This window comes from Metarhizium brunneum, chromosome 1, assembly GCF_013426205.1.
Source record: "Metarhizium brunneum chromosome 1, complete sequence".
Lineage (NCBI taxonomy): Eukaryota > Fungi > Ascomycota > Sordariomycetes > Hypocreales > Clavicipitaceae > Metarhizium > Metarhizium brunneum.
In genome coordinates this window covers 8,024,400-8,047,827 of record NC_089422.1, presented here as the reverse complement: position 1 = coordinate 8,047,827, position 23,428 = coordinate 8,024,400, and the positions used below count along the sequence as shown (strand labels likewise).

The following is a 23,428-nucleotide window of genomic DNA, read 5'->3' as shown; positions in this document are numbered from 1 at the left end:
CATCAAAGTGTAAAAATAAAAATAAAAAGTAAAATAGTGAACAACGCGTAAACACACACTTATTAAGCTTCACACTCTATGCCGCTCACCTTCGACCCAAGACCAGTGACTTGCAGGGGCGTGATAGTGCGAGACCCACCAAGAAGAGAGCCTCTCCCGTCATCAGCCTCGTAGCCTCGCATTGGCCCTTTTGGTTTCTTTTGACCTCCCAGAGGTGCCGTCAACACTCGAATTCCTTTGCTCGCCCATCAATTGCCGGTCACGCAAGCCAAGTGCATCACCGCAGGCGCCCTATTCGCCACACCGGCCGGATACGCTGACCCTCAACATGATTACTGCAGCTACCTGGTGATTCCGACTGAAGCTTTGCGACACAAAGACGCCATGGCTCCCTCTGCGATAGACGACCCAAAGCAACCACGGCCGGACGGGAAGGCGTATCCTCCTGCCAACATCTTCCCCGTCAAAGAGACTCGCTTCGAAAAGTACATTGAGCCTCAGGCTGATGGATACAAGAAGGCGTTTGAGCAACACAAGGGCAATGCTGCCATCGTGATTGACAATGGTGAGTGAGATGAATGATGAATCTGCAGGTCAGACCGTCAAGACATAGTCGAGTTAACACCTATGGTCGCAGGGTCTTCAGCCATTCGCGCCGGGTGGTCATTCGAGTCGGCACCGCGATTCAGCATACCCCCGATAATGTCCAAGTATCGCGACCGCAAGCTTGGCAAGACTTTCTCATTCGCCGGGTCCGACTGCTATGCCGACACGACAGCTCGAGGCCATATCCGGGGGGCATTCGAAGCGGGCACTGGCATCGTGAGCAACTGGGACGTCATGGAGCATGTTCTCGACTATGTGTTTCTCAAACTGGGACTGAACGAATCAAGCGACGGAGTAGACGTCCCCATCGTCATGACAGAGGCAGTCGCCAACTTGCCATATTCAAGAAAATGTTTGTCAAACTCACTGCACCCTTCACGAGAACTTGACAGCTAACAAGGGCCGTCCAGCAATGACTGAAATCATCTTCGAATGCTACGGTGCACCATCGCTGGCGTACGGCATTGACTCTCTCTTTTCGTATCGACAAAACAAGGGCAACACAGGCCTCGTGGTCTCATCATCCTACACTTCAACGCACATAATCCCAGTATACAACGCGAAAGCGATGCTCGGACAGGCAATACGGCTCAACTGGGGAGGATACCATGGCGCCGAATATCTCCTCAAACTCATCCGCTTAAAATACCCAGCCTTCAACGCCAAACTAAACGTCTCACAGGCTGAGCACATGATTAGAGACCACTTTTACGTGTCAAAGAATTACGATGAAGAAATCACAAGCTACCTAGACTGGACAGGTCTAGAAGACAGAGACGTCGTCATTCAGTACCCCTACACGGAGGAAGTTGTTGTTCAAAAAACCGAGGAGGAACTTGCTAGGATAGCGGAGCGTAAAAAGGAGAGTGGTCGTCGGTTACAACAACAGGCCGCCAAGATGCGACTGGAAAAGCTGATGAAGAAGGAACAAGATCTCGAGTACTACAAGAATCTCCAAGCCAAGCTCGTTGACGAAACCAAGAAGGAAATCCGCCGTCAGCTAGACAGCCACGAGATCAAGGATGAAAACCAACTCGACAAAATCGTCAAGGAACTGGAAAAGTCCATCAAGAAGGCGCGCACAAAGGACGTCGGCGGCGACCCTGAAGAAGACCAGGAGCAGCCCAACTTTGACCTCCTTGACGTCCCCGACGACCAGCTCGACGAGGCGCAAATCAAGCAGAAGCGCCAACAGCGACTCATGAAATCCAACCACGACGCTCGGGCACGTGCCAAAGCTGAAAAGGAAGCTGAAAAGGCACGAGTCGCTGAGGAGGAGCGTCTCGACAAGGAACGCCGGGAAAATGATCTCGACAACTGGCTCGAAGAGAAGCGCCAAGCTCGTCTCCGGACCCTCCAAAAGATCAAGGAGCGCGACCGCCTCAAAGCCGACCTAGGCAACCGCAAGTCTCTCGCCTCTCAGATCCGCATGAAGAGCATCGCCAACCTCGCATCCGACAACCCCACCAAGAAGCGTCGCCGCGGCGGAGACGACGATGACTTTGGCGCCAACGACGACGACTGGGGCGTATATCGCCAAATCGCCGTCGGCGAGAACAGCGAAGACGAACAGGAAGAAGAAGACCTCGCCACCAACCTCAAGAACCTCGAGCAGGAGCTCCTCCAGTACGATCCAGACTTTGACTACGAGCAAACTCAGGAAGCACAATCAGACTGGTCCAAGTCCCTCCTGCACGCATTCGCACGCGGCCCGCGGCCCTTTGACCCAGCCTCCCAGGCACAGCTCAGCCAAATCCATCTCAACGTGGAGCGCATCCGCGTCCCGGAGATTGTGTTCCGCCCGTCCATAGCAGGCGTCGACCAGGCGGGCATTATTGAAATCGCAGGGGACATGCTGAACCAGCGCCTGAGCGGGATGCCTGACCGCGACGCACTCCTAAAGGACATCTTCCTCACGGGTGGGAACACCGTGTTCCAGAACTTTGACGAGCGAGTTCGCGAAGGGCTGAGGGCGCTGCTGCCTGCTGACTCGGAGTTGAAGGTGCGTCGAGCGCAGGATGCCTTGCTGGATGCATGGAAGGGCGCGGCGGGTTGGGCAGGGACGCCAGCGTGGAAGGCAGCCACCATTACGAGGGAGGAGTATCGCGAAAAGGGACCAGAATATATCAAGGTACGTTTTTTATTGCGCCTGTCTTTGTGCAATGAGGCAGGGACCTTTTTTTTTGGCTAACGTGGAAACATAGGAGCATGATATGGGCAACTCGTATGCTTAAATGGTTTTGTTATCGGCGAAGGGTATCGGAGTCAAGATGCGGCTGGCTTTCAGTGTCATGTATTCTATTTATGGGGAATCGTTAGGTACTGAATAGAGAAAATAATCCACACAAACATGACTAGAATCACCAATCAAGAAATAAGAATGGCACTTAGAAATGTAAAGAGGTTCCATCGCGGCGTCTAGGAAGCCTAATAGGGGAGATGGTGAGGTTCTCGATAGAAAACTTCGGGTTCAGCGACCAGGGGAACATCTTCCTCCCATCATCTAGCCAGCAATGATAGACTATTCCACAACACTCCCTTTCAAGCAAGATAAATATGTTCAACACCAACCCGCTGTACAAGTTTCTCTTGAGCCTTGCTCTCCTGTTGGGTTTGATAACCACCAACTGACAGCGAATTCACATAGCCATCGCAGCCATCAAGTTCCAGCTTCATATCACGTCGCCCAACTCCAATAACGCCATGGTGAATCAAGTAAGGAAGGGGTTTAGCATCCAGAACAGGTATCCCACAACGCCTCCGTAAAAAAAGGCTGACAGCCTCAAGAAGTCCATTAGGAATGGGTCCCGTTCACAACCGTAGTTCATACTACACATCTGCCGGTCGACCAGGGTTTTCTTCGCTCTGTTGGTGAAGTTGTCTGTTGATTTCGTCGACTGTGCGACTATCTTCATCGCGTGGCTCAGGCTTATATTCGGGGCTGGGGTATCGCCCTTGGGATTCGGCCAATTGCTCCTGGGCAGCAAGACCAGCTACGGCCTGGGCAACAGCTTCAAGTGGCGTTCCAACTCCAGGGTTTGGCGCTGGCTCTGGTGCACTTGCAGGAGGAGGCTGGGCGGCGGAGGACTGGGAAAGATTCACATTGGGCGGCGGAGGCGGATACTCTCCTTGGGTATCAATGAGCCTCGATTGAAGATGGATAACGTACTCACGCAGGGCGTAGTTTTCGGCCTGCACGACTTTATACGTTTGTTCCATCTCGGCGTAATCTCGCACCTGCTGCTCAAGCTTCTTGATATAGCCCTCCTTGCGCTGCCTGAATGCTCTCTTTATATACCACATTAGCTGCTATCCACCAAAAAACTTGTTGGTTGGTGCATATACGGTGTCTGGGATCCAAAGTCAAATCAGAAGAAGACAAAACCTACCTGCGCAGCTCTGTTTTGCGCCGCACGCTTCGACTGAGAAAGCTCACGCTTTGCTTTTCTTCCGTCGCCGGCAGCGCCAGGTTCGGGAGCCGACGACGACGGGGCTGGGGCTATGGAAGCATTGGGCGGACCGGATGGACTGCCACCAGGGCTATGTCCAGAAGGAGGCCCCATGGGCATCATGTTGGATGGGTGGCCTGGAGTAGCTCGGAGATCTGGGTGAATATGCGACTCGGCTTGAGTCTTGCTCAAGGCGCGAGCAGCTTCGTGTGAGGCAGCGGCCAACTCCTCGTATCCATTCGCCGTTCGCGCCGGCGGAGAGTGCGAAAGAGCGCTTCTCGAGTCGCACGAGCCTGAAGCTGTCGAAGTTTCGGCGTCGTGACTCTGCAGGAGCTCCAGTTGTGCGCGCAAGTGCTGCTCTGCTCGGAGGAAGGCCAATCCGTGTTAGCAAGGTCTGCTTCGGTCTCTTTCTCCCATAAACCCTCCCACGAAGTCTGGCACTTGGAAGAGCCTAGCCGACCAAGCAAGGCAACAGCCGTGCTGGCGTTCCAAATAAAAGTCAAAACGCAGCAATTGAGTATGGCTGTTGCCCAGAGGCTGCAGCACCAAGCAAATAGCAAATGGGCGTGCGAAGCCCCAAGCTGCTGCTCGTCACTTGACTGAGACGGCGAGCCTCGGCCAAGGAGCACACGGCAGCTCGCGCGACGGCGGAAAAGGTGATGCAATTCCGACAAAGCCTCGGGCAGGAATGAAACCATGCAGTTGGCGGGCGTGCAAGTGCTCACACACGTCCAAAAAAGAGGCACAGCGGTCGTGCGCAAGACAGAGGGGGAAAGATGATCTTGCTGACTTACCTTGATTCCCAGAACTCGATGGTTGCTGCATTGCTTGGATGGGATATTCTGACTCAGCATTCGAGATGCGCGAGGCGAGGATTACATACTACGGGAACGGAGTACGCAAGAGTCGAAGCTGCTGACATGAACGTGGTGGGAAAAAAGAGGACCCCGGGGATGGGCAGGTGCGGACTAGCCTTTCTTGCCCTTCGGGCTGGGTGGGTAGGTGGCACACACACACACACACACATCACAAGGCGCAGTCGCAGCTTCCATGAACAATCTCGTTGGGCCAGGCAGTAGTACTCCGTAGCGGAGTATCGGAATCGGCTTATGTAATAAGATGACGCCGCCAGAAACGAAGCATTGCATGTCTCCAAGTCTGCGAGTCTCGAGAACAGCTTGCCCTGCCTCCCAGCCATCCACGTCCCCTCCTTCGGCCCCTCTGCACCCACATCCTCGACAGGACATGACAGCTCTCGCAGTCGCCCCGGCACCTCGATTCAGCAATCAACGGAGGCTACGACAGAAAATGGTGTGGCTGGACTCGAAGATGCAACTAAGCATGGTGGACCACCACCCAAGGACGACATGGGGGGCGTCCACGGCCAGAGAGCACAAGCTGCTGCTTAATGTCGTCTCAACTCCATCCTCCCTGTTGTTCCCAGTTATGTCCGGACGACGAAACAACAGTACGTTTCGCGTCTCACTTCCGAGCAATGCCAACCAATGCCAACGCCAATATCAAGATGAAAGCTTAGTCCTCCTTTCTTGGCATTACCACACACCTCCATGACCCTGCTGGACTATCTGTCGCGCTGCTTCTCTAGTCTCCTGGAGACTTTCTGTTTGCCGGGCGGCGCCGGCAAAGCATCAACATATTGGTTTGTCAGCAACAAGAGAACTTTGACAACAGCCAACGCTAAAAAAGCGGGTCAACAACTTGTCCTGTGGTCACCAGCTCGAGACTACCTGATTCTACCAGATGAGGAATATGCCTTGTCTGTGGTTAGCGAGTTCGAAGTGTGCGACGGGTCAAGCATGATTTACTCACTCAATCACGCTATTACCACAGCCGCATACAGCTGCTTCACGGTACTTCAACTAAACCAAGTGAGCAGCGCATCTTATCAGGACAAACCCAAACAACCGCCACCATACATATGCATCATTTTGGAAACAAGTCTGATGCCCATCCTTGTTTACACACCGTCATTCCCGTGCTCTCGGGTAGTGCCCGAATGTATTGGCAGCAACAAACGTTCTCATGCACCTTTGGGCGTTATGTCACCCACCTGCCATTACGGATTACCGGAGTGGTAGATTATTCGTCTCGCAAAACTTACCCGAGGCCGGAGCCACCGGAAACCAGGGTGACAACCTCCCGCCCCCTCCAGCAGTCTTTCAGCTCCGTCGGCTGGACGAGTTGCAATGCGTTATCTGGTACACAGCCCAGAAAGGAACCAGCATGTATGTCCGATAGAGTCTTGGTAAAGTAGATTTGCCGCGCATAAGTATTCGGCCTGGGGCGGAAAAGGCGTTCTTACTGTATGCTGCTATTTCATCAACACCCGTTCACAGATGCCTTGGTACCCTGCATCATATCAACGAAGGCCTGACAAGATACAATGCCTTCTACCAGTGCAGTGTATCACTCTACACTGTCAAGAGCTCAGCCAGCACGAAACTCCCCCAGTCATATCTAAACTCTGCCCACGGCTTACATCCCGTCTAAAGCCTTTAGAAATCGTTCAGTCGTTGCCAGAATTACTTAATTCTCGATTCATCCGAGCACGCCGCCACCAGACCGCAAATACAACTTGAACGGAGTACTGTAAATTATGTAAATTATGTCTACAATTTTCAAAGTTATTCAAAGTATCAGTAACACGTCCTCATCACCAAACATCCTCTATCTCTTCCGTCGACACTGCTCACACAGGCGGCAACCTATCTGAAGTAGACTTGAACAATCTTCCCCCTTTCCAGACATGCGTAACATTCTCCGGGTTCGTAAGCACACTAATATCATCCAAGGGATTCATCTTAACGGCAATCACATCCGCATCATATCCCTCCTTCAGCTGCCCACTGAGTGGCGCAAGACCACCCAGCGTTAGCGGCCCATTTGCCGTCGCGCTCTCAATCGCCTGCAATGGCGTCATCCCCAGTTCAACCGCATACACAAGCTCATTTGCGTTATGACCGTGCGAAAGCCTCGATTTGCGATCGCTGCTCGCCATGTCTGTACCCAGAGCGATCTTGACGCCCTTCCTGATGGCAAGCTTGTATGACTCCTTGGACTTGTCGATCAGACCGAGCAGTTTCCGCCTATTAGGCTCCGGGAGTTGATCCATGTAGTCAGCGGCCAAGACCCGGACAATGTGCTGCGTAGGGACGAAGATGGCGTCCTGCTTGACCATGACGTCGGCAACTTCCTCATCTATGTACATGCCGTGTTCAATAGTTTTCACGCCAGCCCGGAGGCCGGCGAGAATGCCTGCTTTGCCAATGGCGTGGGCGGCAACAGCGCGCCGACTCCGGCCTGCTTCTTCGACAATGGCCTTGAGTTCTGCGTCGGAGAATTGCCGGTCCTCAGGGTCGTCGTTCAGACTGAGGACTCCTCCGCTGGAACACACCTTGATGACGCGGGCGCCGCGGCGGACCATTCTCCTGACCATCCTTGTGCAATCTTCTACGCCGTCGCAGACTGCAAGCGGCATGCTTCCGTACGTCATGGCCTCGACCACGGTTGTCAGGGGGGTATTGTGTTCGTCCCCGTGTCCGCCGGTAATGGACATGATGCCAATGGCCGAGTATATGTTCGGGCCTACGAGCGGTCCATTCTGTACGCCGGGCCACACATCCCCCCCGTAGCCGCCGAGCTCTCGGACAGACGTGTATCCCGCGTTCAGGGTGGCTTTCAAATCATCCACGGTGATGGCGCCGGCGAGTGCGCTGAAGCCAGGCAGGAAGCCCACCAGCCCGGACACCGAGCTCGCAACGTCAAGCGCGACGAAGTGGACGTGGCAGTCCCACAGGCCGGGCATGAGGACATGGACATATGTCGGGTTGATGTCGTGGTACTTGGAGGGACGGTTCAGAAACGAGCCCACCCACTCGATTTTGCCGCCGCGCATGGCGAGGGCGCCGTTTTGGATGGGCTCGCCTCTTCCGGGGATAAGGAGCTGTGCCCAGAGGAGGGTTGTGGTGGACTCATCTTTGTGTGCGGCCACGTCGATGTGCGACTCTGGGAGGTTTTGCTTGCGGATTGGGACTCGCATGTTGGTGGTGGATTGATAGGGTAGCTCTTATATCAGAGTGTGTGAGGGAGTGCAATTGGGCTACGGTGATGGAAGGACAGTGCTCAATTGAAGGAAGCATGGATTGCAAATACTAATTTCCTTCTCAAGTCAGAAGCATATTTGGAGTTGGAAAGTCAAGCTTTGACGGTTGCTCTCCTCCCTGAGAGTTTGGCAAGCCGTGTAACCTCGTCGAGGTGGCTGGCGGAGACGGGTACAGCTGCCGAGATCGAAACCATGGCGTATCATTCTGCAGTTTCACATAACCAATTTACCGAATGAGATGGAGATTCAGGCTTCATTTTTTTTTTACGATTTGGCGTTTCTTCGTGATGACTAGATATCGTGCGTCAACTCAAGGAGCAATAAATGAGATGGACGACATTTGCGGGACCCTTGAGCTCCCATTATGGCAACTCTCTCCCTCCACCAGCCATCCCAACTTTCAAACTTAAACCACACCACATCAACCCCGACATCCTATACCATCGATGTCATGTCCCGCCTACTGCGAGGAATAACACTCACCCGCACCGTTCTCTCGCGCACCCACCCCTCCGCAAGATACTCCACCATGCAGCCCAAGTTCTCGCCCGGCACTGACGAAACCTCCACCGCATCAGCGCTCGCGCCTCTCCTAGCTTCATCCGGGGGCCGATGGACGCTATCTTCCGAGGGGAAGGCCCTAGAACGAAGCTTCAAGTTCAAGACGTTCGCCAAGACATGGGTACGCCGTGCTGCAGCCGCGAGATCTGAAAACCCGGACCAGTGGCTGAAATATCTTTGGTGTAGGATTTCATGACTGCCGTGTCGTTGCAGTGTAAACTCAAGAACCACCATCCCGAATGGTCAAATGTACGCGTTTTCTTGATGTTCCTTCCGTGAGAAGTTCTGGTCTGATGGGACGAGGGCGCAGGTCTATAATACTACGTTTATTCGGTGGACGACGCATAATCCCCTGGGGCTGTCGGAGAAGGATGTCAGACTGGCTGGGATCTGTGATGCCCTTGCCAAGGACTTTGGGGAACTGGACCCGGAGCCTGCGAGCCGTGAGGTCAAGGGGCTTGCGGACAAGGCTGCCTCTTCTTCGGGCGATTGCTGCGCGCCAAGGAAAGAGAAGTAATGGTCGTGCGGACGCTGTGAAGGGAATCAGTTGGATCTTGGTGCACTCGGAGGCCGTATAATGATCCCTTGTACGAACAGTAATGGCATCGTACATTATGCCGTCAGAGCTTCGTGTTGCATGTACGCCATTTTGAAGACACACTTGCTTCAATGTGGTTCGAGGGGTAGGGGTCGCCAAATCAATCAAACGAACGGCTGAGTAAGAATTATTAACTAATTTCATCTAAGGGCTCCCGCGGGCATGCCACAACCAAATATTATATATACAATAAATCATGTAATGCCATACTCAGTCCGCAACTTCCCAAAAACGCCATAGCGAACGCCTTCAAGACTAGGCGTGGGCCGCATTATATGCATGACCATTAATCTATAGTTACTTTCGACGTCTCTTTTCAAGGTCTCTCTTCTCCTGCCATGCGCCATCTATCTAAGAGATGCCGTCCCGATCAACGCGCTGAACGTATACCTATCATCGTTGAGATTTTGGAAGGAGAAAAAAAACTGCAAATTTTACCGACAGTTGGCAAATTGTACTAGTTAATTCTCCTTCTTGGCGTCCTTGATAGCCTTGAGCTTTCGCTCACGGCGCCTCTTGTTGGCCTCGGGACCGGCCTCGGTGTCTAGGAAAAAGTCCCACCAGCGGAAGCTGGAGGCGTAGTTTCCAATGAACTTCTCGTGGTGCATGTCGTGGTGATCGGCACCGGCCCAGAAGGGCAGGATGTGGCGCAAGCTCCAGGGGAAGTCGTAGCCGCTGTGGGCATCGATGGCTTGGAAGAGACGAAGGATGATCCAGACATACATGGTGACGAGATGAAGGTCACCGGTGACGGAGAGCAGAATAATAGGAGAACCAACGACACCCATGCCGAGCAGCATAGTCTCAATAGGCGAAGCGTACTCGGCGGCCAGACCAAATGGAGCAGAATAGGTGTGGTGCATCTTGTGAATAGCCTTGTAAAGAGGTCCATAGTGCAGAGCTCGATGGAACCAGTAGTGCCAGGTATCCTCCATGACGAATAGGATGGAAATTTGGATGACCATCTTCAGGAGAGATGGGAATGGCACGCCGTAATCCATGCCAAAATAGGTAGCAATAGGGTGGAACACCCAAATCTGAGGAAGCTCGGCGGTGAAGTGGCTGATGAGGACAATGGCGGCACAATCCCACTGTTCTTTCAAGGTCGGGATCTTCTGGCTTTGGATCTTGTACTTGTGGAAGTAGGGAATTTTATCCATAATCATAAAGGGCAGGCAGCGGCCAAAGTAGACAAGCTCGTGCATGACGAAGCTCATGATGCCGGTCGCAAGGGTATCGTTCTGCATGTATAAATACCACGCCTATCAGTTGGTCAACAATCGTATCCGCCGAACAATGGCTCACGAAGATGTCAATATGCCAGGGAAACACGAGTGAGACGCGGTGGCGAGAGGAGCACGTACTGCCCAGAGACGCTCGAAATAGTTGAGGTTAACATTGTACTTGGAGACCTCCTCGAAGACACTGAAATAATCCTGAGTTTGGTTCAGGGCGCCAACGGTGGTGTTGCTGCGAGATGGAACCTCTTGTTAGCATTGCCGTGGCTTGTCATTTTCGACAAAAAGGGGTCATTCATGTTGAGGGACGGCCAGAACTCACACCAGGTCCATAGGGACGATAGACGAGACAAGCAGTGTCTCGTCGGAAGCAGGATATTACAAAAAGAGCAGAATGCTGAATGAGGAGTATGCGCGAAAACAACAATGCGCAAGAGGTGTATGAGAAGAAAACAGACAGTGACACACAAGGAAGAGAGGTGATTGATTGAGCTGAGGAACCGCGACAGTGGGGGACGTGTGAGATTTTATCGCGGTTCATTTAACATTGTATTTTTGCTCCCCGTTCATTTCTGGCCTGATTAGTGTAGATTCTCAGGGGACCATGCAATCAAACCGCCACCCGCAGAAGTTCTTTGAGGACCCTTCTAGGTACATTTGGTTGTGGCTGGAGCGGCAAATGCACAGCCTGGTACTTGGTAGGTACCGCCCGTGCTAGATCGCACATGATCGCCCCCCCGATGGAGCATGGCCATTCTGTCGGCTTGCGAGGAACCGACTGCACGAGAATGCGCAGACTTTCTCAGCACTGCTGGTTGGGTGGCTCGAGAATGGTGCCACCTCCAGTAGTGCTTCCCGTCTTCCGGCAGCCAACCAGCTGTCACCTTGCGATATCGATAAGACTTGATACAAAATACGAATACGCAGTCGTGATACACCACGGCGCGTTGCCACCCAATTTGCCTGTTTGCCTGTTCTGGGATGGATGATGGTCTCATCCATGCGATTGTTGTGGTCTTCACAGAAAAACATCAAGTTGTTAACCTACTTACTCAATCCACCTGTGGTCCGACTTGTTTGAGAAAGAGTTGACGTCTCTCTCTCTGACAACCCCCGTCTTTGTTTGTCTCTGCTGAATGCCTTAAACGTTCTTGCTCCTTGTCCCCAATCCCTCCTGCTGCCTCGAATCCGAACACGAGGGCCGTCAGGCTGGAGCCCCACGCGACCGCCAACCAATCTGACGGGATCTTTCTTGGTCATGCACGTCCAAGTCTGCTTTTTGTTTCTTCCGCCCCAGCTATTTTCAGTAATAAACAAAGCAATAATCGTTCCTCGTCGGCTGCTCGTCGTCCCGGCACTCCACGCATGGTGTGACGAGCCTGTCAACTGTAATCGCCTTTGCTGACTGACCTCTGCTTTGTTCCTGATTCGCTCCCCCACATCGTCTTTCAGAATCACCAGATTTCCCGCCTGGTCGGTTCGATCCATGCCGATTGAGGCTCTGTCAGTCTGGCACTAGCCCCCCCCGCCGCGTTGTGAGCCAAGCCGCACACCAGGGCATTCGATTCCGGCTGACGGGCCTCATTTCTCCTCATCGTCGGTGTCCTGTATCATGTCACTGGTGTCTGAGTAAGTACAAGTACCCATTTGCTGGCGGTTCTCCTTTGTCCCGTGTTGACTGACCTTCGTTGGTTCCCAGCCAAGTACGCCGTCTGGATGCCTATCTGGATCGGTTGCCGGTGATATCAGAAGCCGCATCGGATGATGGTCGGTCTGATGTAGAAGAGCGTGCATTCGTCACTACTGAGGCGCTCACTTCTCCAAGGTTGGATGAGTTGCTTCGGATTGTTCAGTCCCTGAGTGCCACTTCTGCCTCCGATTCTGTGCTTCCACTGCATCGTGTCAAGGCTCTCCTCGCGCAGTCCGGGCTGCCATCTTTGCAACCGCATGGCATCAACCAACTTGACCAAACAGAGCAACCAGTGGTCAAGAGTGCTTACGAGGATGAGATTGAATGGCTGCTAGTAACCAAGGCCACCGTCCACATATACGGCGCCATTCTCAACTCCCTGCTGGATCAAATCATTCCACTCAACGACGATATTTGGTATTGGTCGGATGTGCTGAACTCGTACACCTACAGCAGTCTTTATACTGTCCAGACGTCGCCAGTTCGGTTTTGGGCGTGGACCCTGGAAGTATACAGCGCCAGCAAGATGCGCTTGCAGTCCCTGTCCGTCAGAGACTCGCCCGTTGAATTTGTCGACTCTACTGCCGCCGGCGTATCGCAGCAATGGCGTCAGTTTTATGGCATTGTGCGCGACACTATTCGAGAGCGCTCCTTTGCCAACATCCAACGGAAGGTCCTCTCACCCGTGGCGTTTTGTCGATCGGAGGCTCGTCGAAAGCAAGCCCATCTTCGCAAGCTGCGAGAAATCACAGCCAGCGGACTTGGGGTGTTGATGGACGAGGGGCTTCAGTTTGGTCATGACGATGACAAGGCAGACGTGCATGACAGTCATGATCTCAAAGGCGTGGTTGAGCGCAGCGTTGCATTGATGGATATGGTTCTGAAGGAAGTCTGTACCCTGGACGTGAACATTCATGACTTTGAAGATAAAGTCTTCGCCGGTGTGGAAGAAGACCCTGAGTTGTCCGTGCACTTGGAAGAGAGTGTCACGCTGGACCGCCCCGCTGTCTTGTCTCGTCGGCTCTTGCGCATAATAGACAAGACCCTTCCGGATCATTTCAACAACATGCAGAGTCTGGCTAGGGAGAATGGCCGACCGTCACAACTCATCAGATATTGGCTTCCAACAGCGGTGGGGGTCTTGTCGTCTACTACCGTTTTGCGCATCCTGATCAACCGTCAAGACGAAATCATCAACTGGATTACGAACCTTGGCGGTACAATCCGGGATTTTTGGTTCAACTGGGTTGTGCAGCCAACGACAAAGGTTATCAGGACTATCCGCCATGACTCGACAAGTGACATTGCTATCATGAGCCGAGATAGTCTGAAAGCCGACCGCGAAAGTTTGGAACGAATGGTGGTGGATTTTGCCAAAGACAAGCCGCACTTTGCTTATGAAGGGAATTCCTCCATAACGGATATTCAACTTGCCGAAATTCGAAACAAGGTTGCCGAAGGGGATGTGACTCCCGTGCTGAGGGCGTACGAGCAAGACCTTCGCAGCCCCTTTGTTGGCGCAGTGCGCGGCGACCTGGTCCGGTCGCTGCTGATTCAAGTGCAAAAGACCAAGGTCGATTTGGAAGTGGCCATGACCGGCATTGACTCTCTTCTGAAGAGCCAAGAGCTAGTGTTTGGCTTTGTGGGCTTGACGCCAGGAGTTTTGGTGTCAATTGGTGTGCTTCAGTATCTACGGGGCATATTTGGAGGACGAAGCGGCTTGCGACGAGACAAGAAGTCAGGCAGGGCTGTGCGAATCCTGCGGAACATCGACAGAATATTATCGGAAGCCAGGCCGACAGAGAACAATGTTTTATCCTACAAGGACCACGGCTTGCTGCTATGTGAAGTACACATACTGCGCAGCTATGCAAGGAACTTGATGCCTCGGGATGTTGAAAAGGATTTTTTGGAAGATCTTGACGATCTGGCCAATATCAAGGGCATACAAGTGCAGACCAAGGCATTGGAGCGAATCCGATGGGCGTATGCTAGGTGGCTCAAATGAGGACATGGCTGTACATATTTTCTTTCTTCATGGATTTACACAATCACACATGCATGGCATAGCGCTTCAGGTGGAACTTTAAGGACAGATTACATACATACAGTACTACTAGCAAGAAAATGCATACAGGGTTTCAATTTGACTTGTTACCGGCGACCGCGGAGTTGCGAAATCCCTCGTCATTGGGGTTGCTATCTTATCGCCAACACCAGCCAACCACTGGAGTTTGTCTTATCAGCTCGAATTCCATTTTCACTCAAGGGTCCCATGATGGCTTGCAAACATAGATTGCCCACTTGTAGATTATTATCTCCCCAGATCTTCCCCATGGTGATAGTCCGCCTTGACTTTTATTCAACCATGCTCTGCCAAAACTCCAGATGCTTCCTCTTGTTACAAAAGGGAGAAAAAAAAAGAAATCGCTATGCGGACGCCCCCATGCAAATAGAACCTCATACATGTACAGCCGAGGTTTGGTATAAATAACCCGGAATCCAGATCCTATACTCCTAAAGACACAGGCCCTCATACTTTTTCACCAGCGTCTCCTTCCCTTTCTTCCTTCTCCTTGAGTTCCTTGAGACAAGGGGCAAAAAACAAGTCGCCTCTGACGGCTAGACGAAGCGTCCTGCTGGCAACCATCATCCAGAGAAGAAGTACGGACAGCGAAATAATCTATCGCCCAAGTTAGCAGACGTGGAACGACACTTGAAGAAACGCGGCACATCCACGCAAACTCACCGTTGTGGCAACTTTGAAGAATTCACTGTCCAAGTTAATCGCCAGCATGCTCGTGCATGTCGCCCACACGCCCAGCGGGAAGGTAAACCCCCACCAGCCCATATTGAAGGGGAAATCGCGAATTGTCGCCAGGCTGATGAGCGCAAAGCACACCCAGACAAGAGCGAACCCCCACAAGACCATGCCTAAAAATACGCCTAGGACGTATAGGATTTCAGCACCGCGGGCGACGTCCACGCCGACTGTTTTGAAGGCTGGTGTTACCGGGAGCAGCTTCACGGCCACCTTGCCGAGCTGCTGGATGCCAAAGCCGCCTTGGCCGAGGGGCCCGACGGGCAGGAAGACGGACACGATGACCTCCTTGGGCGGGAGGGAGTGAATGGTCAGCCGGTGGAAGTAGAGGGCAAGGACGCAGGCGGAGAGACACTCGCCGATGCCCCAGAGGATGTAGGAGGCAATCAAAGTGGTGAATGCGTGATGGTGGTTGGGCAGCGCCTCGGCAACGATGCCCCCGGTGGCGGCGGCAACGACTGTCGGCACAATGGGGAGCAGCAGAGCGGCGGTGGTGTTGTTCAGGCCCGGTTTATGGCGGTGCATGACGATGAAGGGCATGGTGATGGCGGTGGCCATGGAGAGGAGCACGTCTATCCACCAGAATGCCCAGGCGAGGTAGACGAGCCAGTCGCCCCATTGTGCGCAGCTGAATATCATCATGTTGATGATGGCTGTTTGTGCAAAGTCAGCATGTTGCGTGAGAAAGAAAAAACCCAAGTGAGTGATGTGATGTGGTTGGATCATGGAGGCGCTGAGACATACTGGCAAAACCCATTGGGAAACAACCCAGGAATAACGACTGTCCTGGATGCGAAATCATGGCCCGCCATATGCCGGGATAGGCGATATACCGCACCAGGGAGATGCATGAGAATGCTACGAAGAGAAGGATGTTGAGGCCGAAGAAGATGTAACTTATGAACTGGAGCCATTGGCCATTATATGGCAGATTGTGGAGGAGGATGGAAACGATGCCAGTCCCCATGTTGACTGCAAACCATCTATGACAGGAACAATGGTTAGTTTCCCACGTCCGTCTCATAACCGGTCCCGTCGTCCCAGCACAAATTACTGTACAGGGCAACAACAAGGCCTGCATGACGGCAATAGACTCACGAAGGCGTAAAGTTGCGAATGATGCGCCGCCATCCCCGTTCCTGCACCTCCCTCGCTTTCTTCTGACACGGCGTCTCTTCAAGCGGCGAGACTCCCGCAGGCACGCCGTCTTCCATCTCGCTGGGGTTGTGGTCGGCCCCGTCATGGGTGCTCATGGCACAGGTTGAGTTTTCCGACAAGTACGAGAGCCCATCCGGCATGGTGGCTGGACAGGTATCGCAGGTGTCGCCAAGTAACGTGCCAAGGACAAGCAATGCCTTTTCTCGACACCCCAAAGAAATCTTCTTGGCAAGGATTCAAAATACTGGCGGCATCCGAGACGGGAACGAATCCGAAAATGACGTGGACTGGGCCGTCCTTTTAAGCGGCCGATGGATGGCTTTCCACAGCAGAAAACTTGACGCCTCCGTCCAAGCCGACATTGGACCGGAGAAAGCGCCTCTGTGCAGCCAGCCGCCAAGCCCCCCTCCTCCAGGTGCCGTTTCCTGCGGCCAGCTGGCCCTACTCATCGCCGTAGGGTACCGGAAGGCCAGACTAACGCGGCCCTTCCATGTTGGGCATTCTATGCCCTGTGTCCTGTGTCGCCATGTGTGACTGTGCCGCGTCCCCGTCGGCTGTCCATGCCGGGCCACTGGAGTGCTGAGCACTGAGTACTTCTCGCGCCAGTGGTCCTTTGTTACACCAGGGAGAGCCTGCCGGCCGTGATTAGCAAAAACCTGTCAAGTCAAGATTGTATTTCCGCGGCATGCAAGAGCCACTTTCCAAAGTCGGGCGGGATGCCCACTCTGCTCCGAGGCGGCCCCCGAGATGTGACTAATAATAATCAGTGCCGGAAATGCCAGCCGTGGAGGCGGGAATAAAGCCGTCTCTCGGGTCGCCTACCTAAGTAAGTACCTAGGAGGTACGTTGTACGGAGTATCCCGCAGTGAATCGTGGTTCTCAACTTGTACCCGTACCTACAACGGCAAGGCGGCTGTCGGTGGACGGCGGTCGGCCTTGGTGTTCCATGTCGCGTCCACTGCCACACAATACTCTGGCCCGGTCAACCAGACTACTACTTAGTGTCAACTGGTCCCTTCCCTTGGGGTGCCCAGGTGCCGTCTCCAGGGCGCGCTCGGTGCCGAATTCCCGCCCCTTCGACCCATTTTCAGCGCTCTTTGGGCGTGGCTCCAGAGTCTGGTCGTCACCAAGACCAACTGGCTGGGAGCAAGTACAAGTACCAAGTAGACTGGAAATAGAAAAAAACTGTTCCTCGACACGAGTTCTGTCCACTTTTTTTACTGGCCACTCGAGTCATCGGGCTGCCTACGGGCCATGAGCTTAATTTCGCATTGGTGCACCAAAAGTTTAGAGTTTGAGGATAATCAAATGCCGTCTCAAAACTACCTCACCCGACAGCTGCAAAATACTCTACTTGTGTAATTATAGAACACTAAACCCTTTTGATGATTAACTTCTCGTAAAATACTTACTCACTGCCCAATTTCAGTGCGCGCTTCGGCTCTCACAGACTTTGCTCCCTGTTTCCCGGCCGTCTCTTCGCCTCCGGTATCCGTGCCTACTTGAGCGCATCTCAACACTGCCTTTCAGGCGGGGGTGCCCACTTTTCGTCTCTGCAGGTGACCAACCATATCGCACCGTCGTCGTCGCAACCCATCAGCCCTCAAGGTTTCCCACGTCGATTGAAGCCATTCCTGCTCTTTTTGGCCATTCGTGGGCGGTCGGACGAAAATGTTTTGGACACGATACCCCACCGTCTGACGCCGGTGATACTATCCGCCGACACTACCCAGACACTCAGGTGACCTTGGCGGCTCACAGTAGGGAGTCGGCGTTTCCCCCATCTCCACTGATAGGAAACGCCTGATGCCTTGTCGACGTGCTGTCCTTTTCTGTTGTTGCCCATCGTCAGATAATGCATAAAAGCATCTTGAGTCCCATATTCCCTCCACGCATCATCAATCACTCATCGTTAGAGCAATCAATCATGGCCATCGACGTCATCTCCAGCGCCCTCTCCATCAACAGCAAGTCTGCTGCGACGTTCCCACAGGCCGACAAGTTCGAGGAACTCGTCCTGGCGATGAAGAAGGTCCTGGGCCCTTCATCAGGCCTAACCTCGGATGATGTGGACGTAGGCTCGTTGACCGATCTGATGATCAACTATGATAGTAATCCCCTGGAATGGTCCAAGTATGCCTATGGTGATGCCAGTCGGGGCTATACCCGCAATCTCGTCGACGAGGGCAATGGCAAGAGCAACTTGGTAAGTTGTCGCTGCCTGATGATGACTGTGCCTTTCCAAATACATGACTGATTGACGTTGTCTCGCGATGTATAGTTGGTTCTCGTATGGTCCCCCGGTAAAGGGAGTCCCATCCATGATCACGGCAATGCTCATTGCCTGATGAAGATCCTGCACGGCAGTCTAACTGAAACCCGCTACGCCTTTCCTGAAGACGATGATGACGAGGGACCCATGCAGGTCATCTCCGAGAAGACATATAAAGAGAATGGTGTCACTTACATGGCCGACGAACTTGGCTTGCACCGCGTATCTAATAGGGGCAGCGACTTTGCCGTCTCCTTGCACTGTACGTCCTAGCCGACGCTCAATCCCTCATGCAACACTTGTCAGCAAACTAACTAGCAACTTTGCCAGTGTACACTCCCCCTAACGTAGCCAAAGAGGGATGCCACATCTTCGATGAGAAGACTGGCAAGAGTAGCCATGTGCCTGGATGCCATTACTACTCAGCGTACGGTCGTCTGCTCAAGTAAGGGATCAAGGGAAGGGATAAGGTCGCTCTGTGCGAAGATGTTCTCATGTCGGCATATGTCTGTTTCTTTGGCGTGTCCAGCGTTTTGATTTTTCCTTCTTCTTCTCTGCTCTTTGCCCACTCGAGGCCATTCAGCCCTGGCTTGCCGGCCCAAAGCTTCCTTCATGGCTGCTGTGGAGTCGGGGCATTCTGGTCCGAATTCTGAGTTAGCGACGTCTTTTTGTAATGATAGTATGACATTAGGGTATGCAATGAAAGCTCCCAGTTCTTAGAATGCTTCCAGAGTCCCAAAATGAGTGTGGAGTGAAGTTGAAAGAGAAAGAAGTGGTTGATGAGATGTCGTTGCTCTTCATACCTTTCCTTTGGGCTGGCTCATCGATTGCGTGATTGCCGCTAGCCCTGAATAGGTTGTTAGTGGGCCGACCGACAGCCTACGCTGGTTTGGCTGATGACTAGCAGAAAAGACACCACGTGATTTCGCGCGAGCTTCAGTCGCGTTTGAGAACCCAGGGATCGCGCTAGGCATAATCAGGACTTAGGAGTGTCAATTGAGCGGTGCTATTCGCAGCTGTTGTATTGTGAATTGCGAGTGCATTGACAGGTGTCAAGCAGTGTTTCTAGAAAGTTTCAGTTTTTATACTTTTTTACATTTCAATCTTGCTGTTTTCACTCCAGGAACTCTGCCAACGACATCGTCGTAAGTATCTGAAGTGCCAACCAACTTCTAACCTTCTATTCACAATAGCATTCGACGCTAACCCAATATTCAAGCACAGCCACCATGCCAGGTCCCAGAAAACGAGGCTTGAATGTGGTAGACCTCACTGGCGATGATTCAGGTCGACAGGCCAAACGTCAATCGGCTGCTCCCGTATCCTCTTCCACTGGCGTAGGTGGAACATTTGTTTACAATACTTTGTCAAATGGGGCAGGCCATTTACCAGGTCCCGGATCGCAGAATGGCCGGCCACCTCTTTCTTCCAGTCAGCCTCTTACGACGTCTCAGATGGCTGATTACGAGCGTGAGGTTTTGGATTTGACTCAGGACGACGACGGGCCAGCCAGAGAGCTCTATGGCACGTTTGGTAAGAAAACTCTAATTTCGTTCAACAATCAAACCCTTACACTTGGCATTAGAAACGAAAATTGTCGGCATTCAGTATTATAGAGGACATGCATCCACTGGGGAAGCTGTGCTCTGTCGCAGAGAACCTGCAAATCAGGTTAGTTTCAGGAAGTTAAGCTATATGTAGCAAGTTTACCTAGGTCCTCTAACATTCAGACTTAGTATGATCGCAACGCAATCCGCATTGACAATGTCATGTACCAACAGATCGGACATCTGCCACGCAAAGTTGTGGAAAAAATCGCCCCGTATATTGTATGCCACCTCTTTCAGATGCTCGAGGCCATAGTATTAACATTTGGGAACAGGACTGCGGAGATATCCTTCTTGAAGCACAGCTCACGGGACCAAAAGGGCAATACGACTGCCCGGTAACGCTGTCCTTTTATGGGCCTAGTAATCCGTTGGAAAGAACCAGAATCGAAAATTCACTGAAAGGTGATAAACTTGTGAGGGCTACTCAGCTCAACAAGACAAGAAAAGAGTCAGAAGCTCAGAGGACTGTAATGGGCTTGAAGGCCGGAGGAACTACGCATGGCATGGGTTCCGCAAGCCCCAAAGAGCCAGAGATATCTCTGGAGGATATCTTAAAAAAGAGCCAATCCCTAGAGTTCCGAGATGGGATAGATGCTCTGAAGACGTTTGCTACAGATGAAGAGTACTTGCGTAACATGCCCAGCTGTGATCAGCCAGCTGCTCTGAAGGCAACTCTATTGCCCTATCAACTACAAGTAAGTTGGCATGATTTTTATGTCAACCCTCTGACTTCGCTAACACTAGGCTAGGGATTAGCATGGATGACTTCAAAGGAGAACCCCGCTTTGCCGACCAAGGAATTAGGCAACCAAGTTCAATTATGGAAACAGAACATCAGAGGAAATTACTGGAATGTCGCCACGGACTTTGTGAGCGCGACAGCTCCCCAGCTCTTTTCGGGGGGGATTTTGGCCGACGATATGGGTCTTGGCAAGACTCTTCAGATTCTCAGCTTGATTTTGACAGGAGGTTCCGGTACCACTTTGATAGTTGCACCTGTTGGTGTCATGTCTAACTGGCAACAACAGATCGATAGGCATGTCAAGTCGGAGCATCTACCGAGCGTGCTGGTCTACCATGGGGACAAAAAAATGAGGGCGAAGGAGCTCATGAACTTCGATGTTGTCATCACAAGCTATGGCAAGTTGGCCCGCGAAAAGGATTCAAATGTTCCTCAAGTTTTGCTGTCACAAAGCATACAGTGGAAACGTGTGGTTCTCGATGAGGGGCACACAATCCGCAACGCGAGAACAAAGGTCGCGTTGGCCGCGTGTGCCATCAATGCCAAATCTCGATGGGTACTGACTGGAACCCCGATGTAAGTTGATATAGCTAAACACTCCGCAATTCGGTGGTACTAACTAGTTCGCAGCATCAACTCTGTGAAAGATTTGCAGTCTCTTATAAAGTTTCTACATATTACCGGCGGCATCGAGCATCCAGAAATTTTCAATACGAGAATTACGAGGAGATTAGTTTCCGGTGATGCCAGCGCTGAAATTATGCTGCAGGCTCTGATGCAGGATATCTGCCTACGGCGCAAGAAGGACATGAAATTTGTAGATCTGAAAATACCCGAAAAAAAGGAATACCTTCATAGGATCACTTTCCACCCTGAAGAGAAAAGGAAGTATGAGGCATTACTGTGAGTAACTCATGAAGACGTCTACTTAAGTTGACATGGTGTTGACGGTTTGTTTAGTACGGAGGCACGTGGTGCTCTGGCAGACTACCAGGCCAAGGCAGCCGGTCAGAAGGGACAGTTCCAAGGCGTCCTAGAGCGGCTTTTAAGGTTGCGACAAAGGTAAATTCGCTTCTTCCCTTCGAGACCTCACGCAGGCTAACAAGACGTCCAAGTTGCAACCACTGGACCCTATGCAAGGACCGCATTAACCAGCTGATGGAGCTGTTCGAAGGCCAAGAAGCTGTACCATTCAATGAGAAGAATACTGCATTGCTACAGGAAGCTCTTCGGCTTTACTTGGAGAGTCAGGAAGACTGCTCCATTTGCTTCGACGTTCCCACTGCTCCAGTCATAACAAATTGCGGGCATGTTTTCTGCCGAGTTTGTATCACAAAAGCTATCCATTTACAACACAAATGCCCAATGTGCAGAAACAAACTTTCGGATGAGTGTCTACTTGAACCAGCAGCAGAGGGTTCCTTTGATAAGAACTTTGATATGGCCACTCAAAGTTCCAAGACAGAGGCAATGATGCAGATTCTCCAGGCAACATTGAAAAAGGATGGGTCAAAGGTGGTCATCTTTTCCCAATGGACGTCATTTCTGAACATAATCCAGAACCAATTGGATATCGCCGGAATCAAATACAGCCGCATAGACGGCAGTATGAACACGGAGAAACGTGATCGTGCAGTCCGGGCACTAGATAACGACGCCGAAACTCGCGTCATGCTAGCTAGCTTGGCGGTTTGCAGTGTCGGGTTGAATCTTGTATCTGCAGATACTGTCATTTTGTCTGACAGCTGTAAGTGCCACTTTGTTTGAGGCCAACTTCTCATAACTAACAAGACTTAGGGTGGGCACCAGCGATTGAGGACCAAGCGATCGACAGAGTTCATCGTCTTGGCCAGACCAGAAAGACAACGGTTTGGCGGCTCATTGTGGAAAGAACAGTCGAAGAGCGGGTTATGGACGTCCAAAAGGAGAAAAGAGATCTTGTAACCAAGGCCTTTCAGGAAAAAGAGAGGAAAGGCAAGCATACGAAGGACACGAGAATGGCAGATATTGCAAAACTCTTGTCTTGATAGATTTGTTGTCGTTTGCTGAAGGTCGGTACCCTAGAGATATTAATGTACGACGCTGGGCAATTTGCTAGTATTTACATGAGACATCAAGTACGCCCACATGTGGCGAGTGTACTATTGGCTTCGGAAGGGTCTATTTCATGAATTACAGACGTCTCTAACCATAGTATCGGCGGAAAACAATTCATGTATTGCCGCCCAGGTAACTCTTGTGATATTCGCTTGGTTTACACCAGCTACGGGCTAACAACCCGATAACTCACGTTCGTCCATGGAAAATCCAAATGCTTGTGAGACCGACATCCGCTATGCATGGACAAAACGGACAAACTTGTACATGGCGGACGGAAACTGGCGTTTGGGGGTTGTGGAGCACCACAGCCAGCCCTTCGGCCACTCAGCAATCATTCAAATCGCTGCACACATATCGATAAGCATCAATCACAGTGGCGGAACCTCTCTTTCTCCCCGCCAAATTTCTTGGGTGTCAAAAGACTTCATCTACACCATAGCGCAGTTTCCTCATAACTGCT

The 23,428-nt window shown here is 52.1% G+C and overlaps 9 protein-coding genes across 9 annotated transcripts; 5 read left to right on the top strand and 4 right to left on the bottom strand.

Moving 5' to 3' along the window:
- Positions 1-384: 384 nt before the first annotated feature.
- On the top strand, positions 385-2,840 carry arp5 (Actin-like protein arp5; the record flags this gene model as incomplete). The annotated part of the gene is made up of 4 exons (XM_014692648.1): positions 385-565; positions 638-958; positions 1,017-2,737; positions 2,811-2,840. 4 exons carry the CDS (start codon positions 385-387, stop codon positions 2,838-2,840), a joined length of 2,253 nt encoding a protein of 750 aa, XP_014548134.1.
- Positions 2,841-3,435: 595 nt separating this feature from the next.
- G6M90_00g024460 (uncharacterized protein) lies at positions 3,436-4,880 on the bottom strand (the record flags this gene model as incomplete). The annotated part of the gene is made up of 3 exons (XM_066129939.1): positions 3,436-3,894; positions 3,996-4,414; positions 4,850-4,880. The coding sequence occupies 3 exons, from the start codon at positions 4,878-4,880 to the stop codon at positions 3,436-3,438; spliced, it is 909 nt and encodes a 302-aa protein (XP_065985983.1).
- Positions 4,881-6,765: 1,885 nt separating this feature from the next.
- Positions 6,766-8,115, bottom strand: G6M90_00g024450 (uncharacterized protein; the record flags this gene model as incomplete). Its single annotated transcript, XM_014692650.1, has 1 exon — positions 6,766-8,115. The coding sequence occupies one exon, from the start codon at positions 8,113-8,115 to the stop codon at positions 6,766-6,768; it is 1,350 nt and encodes a 449-aa protein (XP_014548136.1).
- A 592-nt stretch (positions 8,116-8,707) lies between these two features.
- omt2 (Pterin-4-alpha-carbinolamine dehydratase) lies at positions 8,708-9,256 on the top strand (the record flags this gene model as incomplete). The annotated part of the gene is made up of 3 exons (XM_014692651.1): positions 8,708-8,860; positions 8,926-8,988; positions 9,050-9,256. The coding sequence occupies 3 exons, from the start codon at positions 8,708-8,710 to the stop codon at positions 9,254-9,256; spliced, it is 423 nt and encodes a 140-aa protein (XP_014548137.1).
- A 542-nt stretch (positions 9,257-9,798) lies between these two features.
- ERG25 (Methylsterol monooxygenase) lies at positions 9,799-10,908 on the bottom strand (the record flags this gene model as incomplete). The annotated part of the gene is made up of 3 exons (XM_014692652.1): positions 9,799-10,599; positions 10,702-10,807; positions 10,898-10,908. 3 exons carry the CDS (start codon positions 10,906-10,908, stop codon positions 9,799-9,801), a joined length of 918 nt encoding a protein of 305 aa, XP_014548138.1.
- Positions 10,909-12,187: 1,279 nt separating this feature from the next.
- nca2 (Nuclear control of ATPase protein 2) lies at positions 12,188-14,273 on the top strand (the record flags this gene model as incomplete). Its single annotated transcript, XM_014692653.1, has 2 exons — positions 12,188-12,204; positions 12,275-14,273. The coding sequence occupies 2 exons, from the start codon at positions 12,188-12,190 to the stop codon at positions 14,271-14,273; spliced, it is 2,016 nt and encodes a 671-aa protein (XP_014548139.1).
- A 525-nt stretch (positions 14,274-14,798) lies between these two features.
- Positions 14,799-16,384, bottom strand: SSU1_0 (Sulfite efflux pump SSU1; the record flags this gene model as incomplete). The annotated part of the gene is made up of 4 exons (XM_014692654.2): positions 14,799-14,948; positions 15,015-15,739; positions 15,831-16,069; positions 16,185-16,384. 4 exons carry the CDS (start codon positions 16,382-16,384, stop codon positions 14,799-14,801), a joined length of 1,314 nt encoding a protein of 437 aa, XP_014548140.2.
- A 1,787-nt stretch (positions 16,385-18,171) lies between these two features.
- On the top strand, positions 18,172-18,965 carry CDO1 (Cysteine dioxygenase; the record flags this gene model as incomplete). The annotated part of the gene is made up of 3 exons (XM_014692655.1): positions 18,172-18,450; positions 18,526-18,778; positions 18,847-18,965. 3 exons carry the CDS (start codon positions 18,172-18,174, stop codon positions 18,963-18,965), a joined length of 651 nt encoding a protein of 216 aa, XP_014548141.1.
- Positions 18,966-19,745: 780 nt separating this feature from the next.
- Hltf (Helicase-like transcription factor) lies at positions 19,746-22,895 on the top strand (the record flags this gene model as incomplete). The annotated part of the gene is made up of 9 exons (XM_014692656.1): positions 19,746-20,049; positions 20,102-20,187; positions 20,253-20,345; positions 20,399-20,821; positions 20,876-21,444; positions 21,499-21,771; positions 21,829-21,930; positions 21,984-22,615; positions 22,666-22,895. 9 exons carry the CDS (start codon positions 19,746-19,748, stop codon positions 22,893-22,895), a joined length of 2,712 nt encoding a protein of 903 aa, XP_014548142.1.
- Positions 22,896-23,428: the final 533 nt, after the last annotated feature.